At 37.7% G+C, this 14,589-nt stretch overlaps 1 protein-coding gene across 2 annotated transcripts in view; it reads left to right on the forward strand.

Moving 5' to 3' along the window:
• The window catches only part of slkb (STE20-like kinase b), a 29,734-nt gene that overhangs the window by 10,911 nt on the left and 4,234 nt on the right, over positions 1 to 14,589 (forward strand). The window contains exons 8-18 of one of the 2 annotated variants that reach the window (XM_073861069.1): positions 995 to 1,132; positions 1,694 to 2,518; positions 4,874 to 5,004; positions 6,243 to 6,365; positions 8,834 to 9,014; positions 10,261 to 10,335; positions 11,106 to 11,235; positions 13,055 to 13,179; positions 13,430 to 13,621; positions 13,734 to 13,859; positions 14,254 to 14,367. In XM_073861069.1, coding sequence (XP_073717170.1) covers positions 995 to 1,132; positions 1,694 to 2,518; positions 4,874 to 5,004; positions 6,243 to 6,365; positions 8,834 to 9,014; positions 10,261 to 10,335; positions 11,106 to 11,235; positions 13,055 to 13,179; positions 13,430 to 13,621; positions 13,734 to 13,859; positions 14,254 to 14,367 — 2,160 coding nt within the window. The remainder of the gene's footprint in view (positions 1 to 994; positions 1,133 to 1,693; positions 2,519 to 4,873; positions 5,005 to 6,242; positions 6,366 to 8,833; positions 9,015 to 10,260; positions 10,336 to 11,105; positions 11,236 to 13,054; positions 13,180 to 13,429; positions 13,622 to 13,733; positions 13,860 to 14,253; positions 14,368 to 14,589) is intronic. The other variant, XM_073861071.1, reaches the window with a different exon arrangement.

Genomic DNA, 14,589 nt, shown 5'->3' on the forward strand with positions numbered 1-14,589 from the left:
ACTTTTCTGAAGTAACGAGTAAAGTAACGCATTACTTTATGAATTTACGCATTCATATTTAAAAAAAAAAGTAATGCCAGTTACTTTTCAGTTTAATTAATTCAATTTAAAAATAAAATAATGTACTGAATTAAGCTGAACATATTAACGCAGAATTATGCACGCTGTGTGCCGGAGCGGGAACAGTTTGAGTCAGAAACGGAGATGGCAGGCCAGAGCTTGACATTTTCGCAATTATAAAAAACACCTGAAAGGCCTGAAAGAGATCAAGCCTCAACCAAATAAGAAAAAGTAATGCAAAGTAACGCAAAAGTAATGTAAGCAAAAGTAACTAAGTAACGCCATTACTTTTTTGGGGAGTAACTTAATATTGTAATGCATTACTTTAAAAAGTAACTTTCCCCAACACTGGTCGAGATTTACGCCCTTTACATTAAATTACACATTTGAATTTAGTACAATGTTGTTACAATGCTAAAAACAAAGTTGTGACTGCTGAGTTAGCGTTATATGCTACTTAATGCTATATGCTAGTGTTTAGGCTCTACTGTCGTTACAGTTACGTTTTGCAGGTCCATACCGAAAAAACATAAACTTACCACTCAGAAACGTCCATAAACAATCTCCAAACAATTGATAATTCCTAACATTTTGTATCTTCGTCTGATACAAGCTCAAACATAAGATCTGTTTACACACAGAGAGCTACTGAAATGAGCCGCTCTGAGAAACAGCCAATCAGAGCAGAGCTCAGTATTATTAATGACTCATTCAAATGCGGTAATTTCATTCTAAACACAAATAATAAGGTTGTAAATGGACATGTAAAACCATCTCTGGTTAATTTTTGCACTGAATAAAGCCACATACAGTCTATGTAGATATCAGAGAACAATTTAACAGATTATTTAATTGCATTTCTTGGCGCCTTTAACTTAGTATTATTTTCTGTGAACGTGTTATAAATATGATTGTTTTGCCGTCGTCTCTCTAGCACCCGTTTGTGAGTAGCGTGACTGACAGCCGGCCCTTGCGGGAGCTCATCGCCGAGGCCAAAGCGGAGGTGGAGGTCACAGAAGAGATAGAGGAGCTAAAGGAGGAAGAAGAGGAAGAAGATAATGAAGGAAACGTGGTAAGACATTATAGCAATCATTATTGCCTATTTAGTTAATAACTGGAGCTGGTAAAGCAGTATTTGTGGGTTTAGAACTTACATGGGATACTGCATGAACTATCAACAATGAGCCCTTAAAATAACACGTTAAATAAAGCGTATTGTTGGAAACCTTTTTTTAGCAAAGACCAGGAGACTTGGATTTCCTCAAGCTGTAGTCTTTATTGCAGAAAGAGGTCTTTAAATCTGAGTGTAGAGCTTGGGCGCTGCGGTCACCAAGTCTGACTTACAGTAGCCCTACATTGCATTTATACACATTTTAAGGGGCAGTCTCCTAAATAGAAAGCATTGCACTCAATTTTAAACAAAGCATTGAAAGGAAGTAACACTGCCACCCCCATCCTGGAGTTTCACCAACCAATCCCATTAACATTACTCTCACCCACTGCCTCACCCAGACTATTTAATTACCATAAAAATGGGTTCACACCTTAGGCTTGACATTTACCTTTGACTTAGCTGAAACATAACCAAGAGGCACCAGGGTTGCACTAAATAATATAAAATGTTTTTCCTCAGATTCTTCGAGGGCACAAGCGTGCATCGTCTGACGTTAGTGTCGGAAGCTCTGAAGATGAGAAGCTTCCACAATCGCCGTCCATCTTGGAGTCTGTTCCTGAGAAGATTGAGGAGGTTGCTACTACCAAACTACCAGATGATAGCGTAATAATCGGAGAAACAAATAAAGATGAAACTGTGAAGGCAGAGAACCACATACAGGATGTAACAGCCCCAGGAGTTGAAGAGCAAGCTGTAGATGTTTCTCCAAAGGAACCTCAGGAAACTAAAGCTGATGATGAACCAGAAGTTGTTCCCCCAGCGACGCCCGTGGACACGATAGTGCATGAAGAGGAGACGCCAGCCAAACCTGAAGAAGAGGTGAAAGTGTCAGAAGTGGAGCAGGTAGAGGAGACACCAGCCAAACCTAACGAAGACAAACCCGTAGAAGAGGTGAAAGTGTCAGAAGTGGAGCAGGGAGATACTCTGGATGGTCTGAAAGAGATTGAACCTGCTGAAAGCAAAGAGATTATGGGCAATGGTGAGCTCATAAAGGAAGTGCCTGCCTCAGATGAGAAACCAATAGAGGAAACCACTAAAACAGATGAGGTCATCAAGGTTGTAGCTGATGTACCTAGCCCAACCGGTTCTGTGGAAGAAGAGAAGGTTGAGGAAAAGGAGAAATCATCACTGGAGGATCAAGAAACCCCTGTGAAACGCAGGTACGAGAAAAAGGAGGACTCCGATTCAGGAATTAGTTCTGCGGCTGAGAACAGCAGCATAGACCTGAACTTATCCGTATCCAGCTTTATAAAATCCAAAGAGCCAGGATCCACCGCTCGGCAGGTAAGAAACAACTCAATTTCTTAAAGACTGTCTTTTCATCAAGGAATATTTTAGGGCTGTGTTAAAAAAATCGATTCACCGGTTCTGAATCGATTTTCATGTTAATCTCTAAAGATCGATCCGTAACTCAATTAATCGATTTAATAATTAATAACTTAAACTTGCCTCGTCATTGAATTCACGCATGCGCACAAGGTGGAATGACATTAAAACAACTAACATAGCGGTCAGTAAAGCTAAGCAAGCGGTTGTTTTGAAAACTCTAGAAACGCTCAAAGCTGCGATCTACATGTAAAATAATCCACTCATAACAAATGAACGAGTTATTTGTTTAATTTTTATAATAAGCGCCATGCAGTGAATCCACCGCGGGTCTCCAGCGAAACTCTCCCACTCCCCCCCCCCCTTTGTGCTCATGCAGCCGGTCTCTGACGGGCAGAGGTTTCTTGAGGCACGCGCAACGGGTCGCCAAAGAGTTCTTCTTACACATAATGCTAATAGTTGTAAAGGTTTCTGAACTTTTAGCAAGCTAAGACAAAACTCTCGTTTATATCAGTGACATGTGCGCTGCTGGAGCGATGTAGTTTGACGCCTAATTTGCTTATAGTACAAACATCTTTGATCAGAAAGACGAGAAAGAGACGCAAATGTTAATGTGCAATAGGAAGTAAAGAGCGTCAAGACCTTAAAACAGACTTCATCACATCATAGCACCCGTCATAATATCTATATAGAGCTCCTTCTCTCATAAACGGGTATTTATCCTGTCTGTAGGTTTGTGCATAAATTTATCCCTATTCATTTTACATACTGCCTATTTTTAATGTAATGTATGCATAAATACAAAATACAATGCATACTATAGCTTCAATAGTCTATAAAATTAATAACTCAATTAAAAACAAAATTCTGTCTATCAAGACTTAATCTGTTGTTATCCTCTGGGCATTTTCACTTTAACATTATTAACTTTAAATTGTCCATATTTTAAAACTGTGGTGAGCAGTTAAACGCTATAGTGAGTGGCAAATAACTGCACATTTTTATAATCCAAAAAACTGAAAAACATGTATACCATGAAATATACTGTTACTGTGAAATAAAATGACTCATGGAATAGATTTTTGGTCATTCTGTGCACCCCTATCTGGCACCATTTCGGGCTTTTTTCAAAAACACTTATCTAAATCTCGAAGATCGGATCGAATCAAATCAAATAATGATAATAATCGATTTAAGAACTTGAAAATCGGAATCGAATCAATTCTTGAAATTTGAATCGAAACCCAGCCCTAGAGTATTGGTGAATTATTCTTTGTAATTTTTAGCTATATTCCCTATCCCTAGTCAATATTGCGGTTGCAATCTATAATTTTCCAAATACCGTTCATGCTAGTGTTGTCACAATATTGGAATTTCAAACTTGGATACTATACCTGGAAAAATAACGCTTCCAATACCACGGAGGAATCTGCCACAACATTAAATCTTAAACGTTCTATTTTTATTAAAAAACAAATAAAACAAGGCAGATTTTTTTTTAACTTTCACATTTCTAACATGACTACGAGGTCATAGCAGATGTATTCTCCTGAGCTTCTGTCTGGTCCTATAACAAAAATAAGCCTATAATACAAATATTTTAGTTTTCTTCAGGCCTTTGACTAAAATTTTCAGTCAGTTTGTCTGGAGCTGTGAATTACTAGACTAAAAAATTGTTAAGTTATTTATTTTCTACTTTTTTAAGAAACTTGCAGTATACAGTAAACTAAGACTGTTTCCATTTCAAACAATGTGTGCTTTGATTTCAGTCGAAGGCAAAATGTTAAATAAATAACCATAACAACTAATACTTTCTTCTTCACTCAATTCTTTTAAAATCACAAAACTAATAACAAATGCCCTTTCAATAGAAAAATATATCCCACCTTTAAAGGACAAGTTTGGTAGTTTACACTTAAAGCCCTGTTTTCAGATTGTTTATGGTGAAGTGGAACGGTTTTGACTGAAATTTTGACGTGTGCGGCTGCCCCGAGAATTTTCGGGTGTTTGTTGTTTCACCTCCCACCTCTACAATGGGTTTATAGGTGCACAGGAACAATCCTTCCTAAAATTCATTCAACTTTCGTTTACAAAGACGTGAAACTCACCGAGTGGTCACGGGTGTTCACTGATATGCTCACACAAAAATTGCTGCAAAAGATGCTTTCCAACAGGTATTTTAGCATTCGTTGTAAACGCCTCACACCCGTATATTCTTCCGTTGAGAGCTTGTGTTCCAAACACTGCGCGTTGCGGTTTTTCCAAACACTGTTCTTACACTCATGTTTTAAAACTTCTTCAATGTTTTTCTAGGATAACAAGAGGGAGAAAAAAACTATGAAAAAGACTCGCAAGTTCATGGTGGACGGTGTGGAGGTCAGCGTGACCACATCTAAGATCATCACAGACAACGACACCAAAAATGAGGAAATGAGGTTCCTCAGGTGAGCCATCCCCTGTTTAATTCCTCGCTCATTTACTAAATTTGTCTCATGCTTTTGTTAAACTTTTAAGTTTTCCTTGCCTTCTGTTTGTTTTTTACACCAGCACCTTTGTGAATGCTTGCAGAATAGATTGTAGTCAAGTATCCAATCACAATCTGAACATAGAGAATATAAACACAGAGGGGGCGGCAGGGTTTTAAAACTACACAGAGATGTTGTTTGTTAGTGAATGTTGTAGATAATATGTCCCAGTTAACACTATTCAAACAGCAGATGCGCTGTTAGCTCGGGAAATGAAAGATGGAGATGTGAATGACACTTCCTGTTCCTGTCGGGCAGTGCAGTTACATCCTGGCTGGCTGGATTGTGTGATATCCAAAAAAGCTGTTTAATTCTCAGCTTTTTATTTGCAGTCTTATCTTTATGTTTAAGCAACATGATTTTGAGATTTATTGGTTAACCTAAAACTGTTATGATTAAAAGAGTATGGGAAACTGTATTTTCTTAGCTTTGGAACAAGTTTATTTCTGTGAATTATACAATGATTTTGTATTATGGAATTTATTAAGTAACTTTATATTAAGTGAAATTTGGGCCGTAAAATATATAAAAAAAACTTTTTATAGCCTTGCTGGTATGTAATATATTTTGTGTATAAATCACTTATTTACATTTCATTTATAAGAAACAATCATTTCCATATTAATATGATCCGATAATTATCTTTTGAATTGCATAACACAAGTTTTTTTTTTTTACAGATTTTATGTCTCCTAATTTCATTTAATTCAACAAATAGTAATTCTGAAATATACTTGGGATGATTAGCTCTGTTTATTTTTCTTGACTTGTGAATAACTTGAGTATAAAAATGGCACACCCTACCCCATCCCTACCTGTACAAAAACAAACAGACCTATAATGAATTAAATATAATGGTCTTGCATCCATAAGCATTGGTTATAAGGTGGGCTTTTTGGCCTTATTCTTAAAATTACGACTGAATTAAAGGTGCAATATGGGACTTTTAAAAGGATCGTCCCTATGATGGTCCTGTGGCAGCTACCGTAGCTTTTCATTGCATTTCAAATTTAAGCTTTGTTGCAGTTCGCAATCTCACCGCTAAATTCCACTAAAAAACCCACACTGGACCTTTATATTGAATGTAAAAGGTCAAGACTCAAAATAGGTCAGATGTTGGATCAGTCCTAAAGGGACGATATATGTTTGTGTTGTAGGCGTCAGGAGCTGAGAGAACTCCGACTTCTCCAGAAAGAGGAGCAGAGAGCTCAACAGCAGCTCAGCAATAAACTCCAACAACAGAAAGAGCAGATCTACAAACGCTTCGAACAGGAGGTCACGAGTAAGAGGAAACAAAGCATTTTAAACACAAGGCCTTTTTACACCTGGTCACTTCATGTGTTTTCTCTGATCGGATAGCTATCTCGGCAAAACAGATATGAATCCGATCTTCTACTCTTGCGCAAAATGCTAATACATTATTCATTACTCCACCTTTAAAAAACTTAAGTCGACTTTTATGCAACAAAAGGGAGCACTCACTGTATGTTGTACTGTATTTTGGGCAGGGGACGCGTGTCTCCTTGCTCGGCATGAGCTGGAGCGCACATTACAGAGCAGCAGGAGAGTGACGGAGTGATGGTTTAACACAGTGGTTTTCAAACTGGGAGATGGTGCCAGGGGGGCCCCAGTTTTATGACATTTTATAAAATACATGAATTTATCATGAATTCTGTGTAATTAAACCTAAAAAATAATAAGCCAACTAACCAACAGCACTACTATGTATAATTTTATATGTTTTGTTTAATTAAAATATTACATTTTAAAACTGTTTTTGTCATAAATTTTCTTTCGGGGGGCCGCGAAAAAATGCACTGTACACAAAGGGGGGCCGCACGCTGAAAAAGTTTGGGAACCACTGGTTTAACATACAGGTCCATGACGGAGAAACGCGTTTACAAAACTCGAAGTTTTATTTCTTTGTTTAACTTTTTCCCCGCCATTGATGACTTATATTGTCAATTAAGAGAAAACATTTGTATTAAAAAAACCGTGTTCCTGATGAGTTTTTGTTAATTTGTAATACTGCGATTATCCACTAGAAAACTGAAGCAAAATTATTTTGACTAATTTTAAACTCTGTGCATGTTTTGATAATTGTTCTGAATCTGATTTCTAACAAAATTCCTTAACAAAAATGCAATTATTTCAGCTTTTTGCAATTTTTTTAAATTGTTTTTTTAAAATACCCATATTTAAGAATTAATAAGCAGAGGAAAAAAATCAAGATATGATGAAACATTTTTTCATGTTTTTGTTTGTTTGTTTGAAAGCAAAGAGTCTGTTCTTTCATTTGATATATTTGTATGTTTATATATTTATAGAAGAAAAGTTTCCTGATAGTCATTTTGTGAAACTTTTGTAAAATTACAAAAATGCTGGCAGGCAACTTTTTTATAAAAAGGCTGGCGGGGAATGAGTTAATATCATTCGAGTTTGTCACTGGGCTCTTTTATTGCTTCTAATAAGCTTTTTAACCCGCTGTCATCACTCCATAAAGCAATAAGCGTGTCGTCTTTGTTTGTTTGCCTCATTGCTGCCTAACTTCCAGGTGACGTGCTTATGTTTAGGAGGAGTTAGAAGCTGACATGTGGTTCATCAAGCAGATGTATTTACACTTTTCCAGTTTCTTCTGAAATGCGTCCCAGACCACCTCCTGAAGTGGTTTGAGCGATCGGATTTAAATCCATCTCGAAAAAGTTTCGGAGGGCATTTACACCTGGCCTTTTTACGATCGAATAGCTATCCTATCAGAGAAACGCATGAAGTGACCGGGTGTAAAAAGCCCTTATTATGTTTAAACCACCTTTTGTTGAAACTAAGTCACATCCAGGATCCAAAATAAAGGTGTCAATCAATGAATGATGTATGCAAGGTAAAAGTCAATACATTTGCAATAGTATAGTTCATTAAAGGATCTTATGCAGTAATAAAGGGACGCATCTGCTACACATGTCTTATTAGACCATTTCAAAAGATGTAAACAATGCTGGTCCAGAAGCACTTCCTGTTTCAGTTTTTTAACACTAGATAAATGTTGTTGGGATAAAATACAACCAAAAGAACATATAGAACTGAATCAAAAAGTTAAACAAAAATCTTAAAGATAATGATATATGTAAAATAAAATAAAAAACAGTCACGAATTGAAACAGGAAGTGTTTTTGGACCAGTGTTGTTTACATCTTTTGAAATAGTCTATTAGTGCTGTAGTAAAATTGCTTCTATATGCAAAAGCAGATAAACTGTTTGACCTCACTAATCCAACAACAAAACCTGTCTGTCCCTAATTTTGATATGTCCTTTATTTGTAGAAGTTTTGTTGAACTAATAGTTTGTTAGATATAGAAACATTAATTTGCCCAAAATGGTGACACAAAACACAGAAATACTGACAACCCAACAGCATGACATTGAATGCTTAATAGCTTATTTATTTTTGGAGACTATAATCTGTGTCAGACTATTAAAGAACTCCACCGGGACTTGTCCTAGTTTAACCCGATCAGCAGCGATTTTTAGTGTAGTCTTATCTAATCGCTCATCTCACTATTTTATCAATTTCCAATTGGCATTATGTCTGCAGTCAAGGCAAAGATTTACATACCTTCAAATGACTCTTCCTAACTCCTGAGATGAATTTTTTTAAACTGTATGATATATTAGTTGGTTGTGTAGGGTTAAGTTGATCTCTATAGTGTGACTTTTAGTTATTTTCAGTAATTGTTGTTGTCTTGGCTTTCTAGAGTAAGAAACGTCACTATGATACGGAGGTGGAGAATCTGGAGCGGCAGCAGAAACAGAAGATCGAGCGTCTGGAGCAGGAACACACGGAGCGTCTCCGAGACGAGGCCAAGAGAATCAAAGCTGAACAGGAGAAGGAGCTCTCCAAGTTCCAGAACACGCTGAAGAACCGCAAGAAAGAGGTGCTGAGGCGTTTACGACTACTTCTACTTATGGTTAACTAAAAATAATAATTTAGCTTTATTTGTAGCTCACTTGGTGGAAGAGCATTGTGTTAGCAGTGCAGTGGTTAGAGGTTCAAATCTTGCATGCTGATAAAATGTAAAGTCTGAATGGACAGATGACAAAAATTTTTTTATAAATTTTTCTCTCTGACCCCTACCGTGGGTTCACGCCATCTGCGTTTGAGGCGTCAAAATCTCGTCTACCGCGTATAGTTTGCCGCTTGAACATTTTGAGTTTACTCGCTGCATGCACACGTGAAATTCTAGTCATCGAGACATTCACACGGAAATTCGTGTCATGGGAGGGGCTTCTGCGACTCAGCTTGCTTTCTGTAATCACGTCACTACTAAAAGCAGGCTCCTGATTATTAACGTGGCATGTTTTTCCGCCAAAGTTAAAATTTTTTAACTTACGTGTTTCCAGCGGCATTCGCGCGAACTAGCATGCGAATGAGGCGTAATCGCGCCGCGAGCCCTCAAGACGCGCGTCAACATGTCTTTACATTTGACTTAACATTGAAATCACTCGCGCTTGATGCCTTTACCGCGGCTGGTCTGAACGCAGCATTAGTATTAATCAAGCTGTTTTTACTACTGTACATTTAAAGGTGCAATGTTTGACTTTTATAAGGATCTGTAGGCAGAAATGTAATATACTACACATAACTATTATCAGTGTTGTATAAAGACCTTACATAATGAACTGTATTGTTTTTATTACATTTAGAATGAGCCGTTTTTATGTACATACACCGCGGGTCTTTTTACATGGTTGCCGTCATGTTTCTACAGTAGCCCTAAATGGACAAACTGCACTATACAGCACACTTTATCCCTACGTTGTCTCAGATGATGATGGTTTGTCCTGTGGTGGCTACCGTAGCTTCTCTTTTTGGTTTCGAATGGGAGGGGTGAGCTGTGTACTGAGCAGTGGGTTGCAATTCACAGTCTCACCACTAGATGCCGCTAAAATTCCCACATTGCACCTTTACGATATCCATCTCTGTAATATGTGCTAACCAGTAACCACTGGCACACTGTCAAGATAAGCAAAGATGCTGAAAATCATGCCTGAAACTCATTTTCCTTATCGCTATTTATGTATTTTCACGTAAGCCGGCTTTAACCTGCCTTCACTTCGCATTTTGAAATCCACCCAAACCTTTTTTTATGTTTCCTATCTGGTATTTTTCGGGGAGCACAGGAGCTCTCATCCAAACGTAAGAGATGTGGCTTCCTGAAGCGCTTCAGGAAAGATTTAATCCAACCTTGCAAGGAGGTAACATAAAGACCCGGAATACCTCCAGAATTTTCTTCATTATATTTATTCTCCGGGTTTTTTCGGGAGCTTTTCTACCACATATTGGTTTCTGTGGTGATATGTTTTTTTAAAGGCTTTTTTTCTATGATTCTTGTCTCATCCCTTTACATTAAATGGGGCAGAGACTGAAAAACCATTTTTACCTTGTCTTTGTTGAATAATGGTAGTCTACCCACATCCACAAACATACAAAAAGTGCTAAACATGCTAAACATCTCAATCTCATAGAAATTCCTCTTTTAGAAATGTCAGCCAGAAAACAGCCCAATCTAAAAAACACATGCTTATGACATCACAGGCATCTAACTGCCCCTCCACTTTAAAATAATTGGCTACATTTTTTGAGTGGCAGCAAAGTCAGCCAATCAGTAATGAGATTGCAAGTTAAGCCAGTAGGGGGAGCCAAATAGGTGCAAAACCACTTGTTTAAAATCCCCCACCCTAATAGAGCTATATGAGAGAGGTTTTTTGGAAGCTTCTAAGGCATTACAGACCCAAACAAAAACATTTTTGTCTACATGTCACATCACAGAACAAGGATAAATACTCCGTTCAATCATTCTATGTCACCTTTAATAGTTTATTTTACACTGTGATAAATGTACACATTAAACACAGTACTTGTGGTGTTGCATGCTTTGATTGTAAGGCATGTAAGCAGAAAATCATTGCCCCATCTGATATGAGCGATTCGTGTGGATTTTAAAAGCTCTTGCTGTGTTTTATAGGAGCAGGAGTTTCTTCAAAAGCAACAGCAGGATCTGGACATCGCTCTGAAGAAGATCATACAGCAACAAAAACATGAGCTGGCCACCATTGAGAGGGACTGCCTCAACCACAAACAGCAACTTTTGAGAGGTCGGATGTCTTTCGTATTAAGCTTGTTGTTATTTCTGCCTCCCACCTGTTCATTTACTGCTTGTGTGTTGGCAGTGTGTGAACACAACCACCCTACAATTAAAAAAAGTCCACCCTTTCTTTCTTTTTAATCCTCATTAAACCAAAGCAGTCTCATTAGATTCTCTTGTTAATGTGATGTCACACTAACAAAGCCCCATGCACAGCCACTGACTGACTGGTTAATTTTACCAAAAAGTTTTACTAAATGCATTTGTTAGCATGTTGTAGCGCTAATGCATGTTAAGATAGTATTGTATTCACAGGAATCAGATCTATTTTTAACCAAAAGCGAACACTGTCTGTTGTTAAAGGGTCATTTTCTCACTCTCATGTTGTTACAAACATGCATACACAGAGGACAATATTTTGAGGACCAAACCGATCATAAGCCCCAATAACGTCTATAGTAGTAAAAAGAATACTGTTGTTAAGTGAATAGGGGCTTCTGATCGGTTTGGTAACAAACATTCCTCAAAATATCTTTCTTCGTGTTCATCAGAACAGAGAAATTTAAACGGGTTTGTAACAACATAAAAGTGAGTAAATGATGACAGAATTTTCATTTTTGGGTAAACTATCCCTTTAAGGGCGTGAGTAGCCTGTAGCTCATTTGCATTTAAAGGTACACACATAAAAACAGCACTTTTTTGTTCCTGCTCAAATAGGGGCAATTTGGACATGCTTTAAAGGAGAACACCACAGTTTTTCGGTGTTTTGCTATGTTCTTGCCTCAACTTGGACGAATTGGTACATCCCTATCTTTTTTCGATGCATGCACTTTTAATTTTTGTACAGCGCGTCGTGAATGTGTTAGCATTAGCCCCATTCATTCCTATGGCTCCAAACAGGGATACATTTAGAAGCCACCAAACACTTCCATGTTTTCCTTATTTTTACATTGTTACATGAGTAGTTACACAAGTAAGTATAGTGGCACAAAATAAAACTTTTGTTTGGAGCCATAGGCATGAATGGGGCCAGGCTAACTGCTAACACATTCAAGAAGCGCTGTACAAAGATTAAAAGTGCACAAATTAAAAAAAGAGGTATGTATTAATTCATCTAAGTTGAGGTAAGAACATAGTAAAATATTGAAAAACGGTGATGTTTTCCTTAAACAATTGAACTGTTGGGGCATTTTGGGTACACCCAAGACTTATATTGCATCTTGTCAAAATGTTTATAATAGGTGCCCTTTAATGATGCCATTAACTCTTTTGCCGCCATTGACGAGTTATCTCGTCAATTATGTGTTAACATTTAACTGATAAATATGCCTTTTTGGACGAATTTCAAAGTGTAATACCGCTTTTATCCACTAGATGGAATTTATCAAAAACGGAAGTTAAAAAGATTTAATGATTTATTTTAACTGCCTTTATGTTTGATAGTCATTCTGACTCTGATCTCTAACAAAAATTTCCTTTACAAAAACGCACTTTTTTAAAGCTTTTTGCTCAAAATGTTGTATTTTTGAAGAGAAATATCCATATTTCAGTGGTTAAATTAAGTGGAAAAAGTAAATATATAATGAAACGTTTTTCCTCATTTTGTTTGTTTGTTTGTTTATTGTTTGTTTGAAAGTGTTCTTTCATTTGATATATTTGCATGTTTATATATTTATAGAAGATATTTTTTCCTGCAAGGAATTTTGTGAAACTTTTGTTAAAATCACAAAAATGCGGGTGGGCAACTTTTCTCAAAAAGGCTGGCGGTGAATTAGTTAAGAATAACGTGATATTTGATTCACTTGGTTTTTCTCCTGTGCTCTCTACAGCACGTGAAGCAGCGATGTGGGAGCTTGAAGAGCGCCAACTACAGGAGAAACACCAGCTGTTCAAGCAGCAGCTTAAGGACCAGTACTTCATGCAAAGACACCAGCTGCTCAAAAGACACGAGAAGGTTGGGCCGTTTCTGTATCCGTGTTTATGCCTTTAACACAGTTAACTTGTCTCTGATTTCAGAACAACCAGTTCAGTTATGTCATACGTGTTTTTGTAGCTGACCTTAGCAGGGCAAAGGTCATGAGTTCAATCACAGAAAGAAATGTATAGCTTGAAGTCGCTTTGGATAAAAGCAGCTAAATGTACTACAACGCAGTAAATGGTGGACATCAGTATGATTTTTGCTAACTGTTGGTGTTTCCGTACAGGAAATGGAGCAGATGCACCGATATAACCAACGTTTGATAGAAGAGTTGAAGACCAAACAGACTCAGGAGAGGACAAGACTGCCTAAGATTCAGCGCAGTGACGGCAAGACCCGTATGGCCATGTATAAAAAAAGCCTGCGCATCAGCGTCACGGCGGTCACACCCGACCTGGAGCGAGAGAGGGTTAAACAGGTCAGATTTTGTTACCGGTTTTTACTTTATACTACCATATAAAAAAAGTATCATCTGCATAACGTTTTGTGTATTAGCAGATGTATTTATGTCTGTGTGTCGTGTTGCACAGTTTGCAGCACAAGAGGAGAAAAGGCAAAAGAACGAGAGGCTCCATCAACTCCAGAAACACGAGAATCAGATGAGGGACCTACAGACACAATGTGACATGAATGTCAAAGAACTCCAGCAGTTACAGGTACAAAATACTAAACTCGGTATACTGGTTAAAGATGCCAAGTTAACAAAACGCTGTAGGTTCAAAACACCTACTTCCATACTACATAGTATAGGGCTGCGACAACTAATCCATAAAATCGATAATGAAATCGTTGTCAGTTGGTCTGTGACGTCACTTGCTCCCGCAACATCCTGAAATCTTCTTTGGATGGACACTTTACTATCTTGTAAGCCCCCAGGAGAGGAGTTATCCAACAAAGAAGAAGGAGAGGCGTTGTTTTATTAAAAATTGTCTGTACTTCAATTAATTCAGTACCTACTGTCTCATAACGAGATTTCGGATGCATGGCCTAATGGTTAGAAAGGCAGTATTTTAACCCGAAAGTCCAAAACTGATCGTTTTTGTGTTACAGAACGAGAAGTGCCATCTGCTCATCGAGCACGAGACTCAGAAGCTGAAGGAGCTGGATGAGGAACACAGTGCGGAGCTCAAGGACTGGAGAGATAAACTCAAACCCCGCAAGATGGTACCACATCTTCATTCTTGTAGCGCCATTAATGTAGTTACAACAGTGATTAATATTGTGCTTCCTTCCAATTTTTTTATGTAGTAGCAATAAAATCATGCAATAAACAGTCGATATTAGTTATGTTCAGTGTTAAGTGTTCACCGAGGGGCAACCTTCTGATCTCTCCAATGAAGCCAGTACGAAATTGACTTAAACTGCAATTCATCGACTGGCCCCTAG

This window comes from Misgurnus anguillicaudatus, chromosome 3, assembly GCF_027580225.2.
Source record: "Misgurnus anguillicaudatus chromosome 3, ASM2758022v2, whole genome shotgun sequence".
NCBI lineage: Eukaryota > Metazoa > Chordata > Actinopteri > Cypriniformes > Cobitidae > Misgurnus > Misgurnus anguillicaudatus.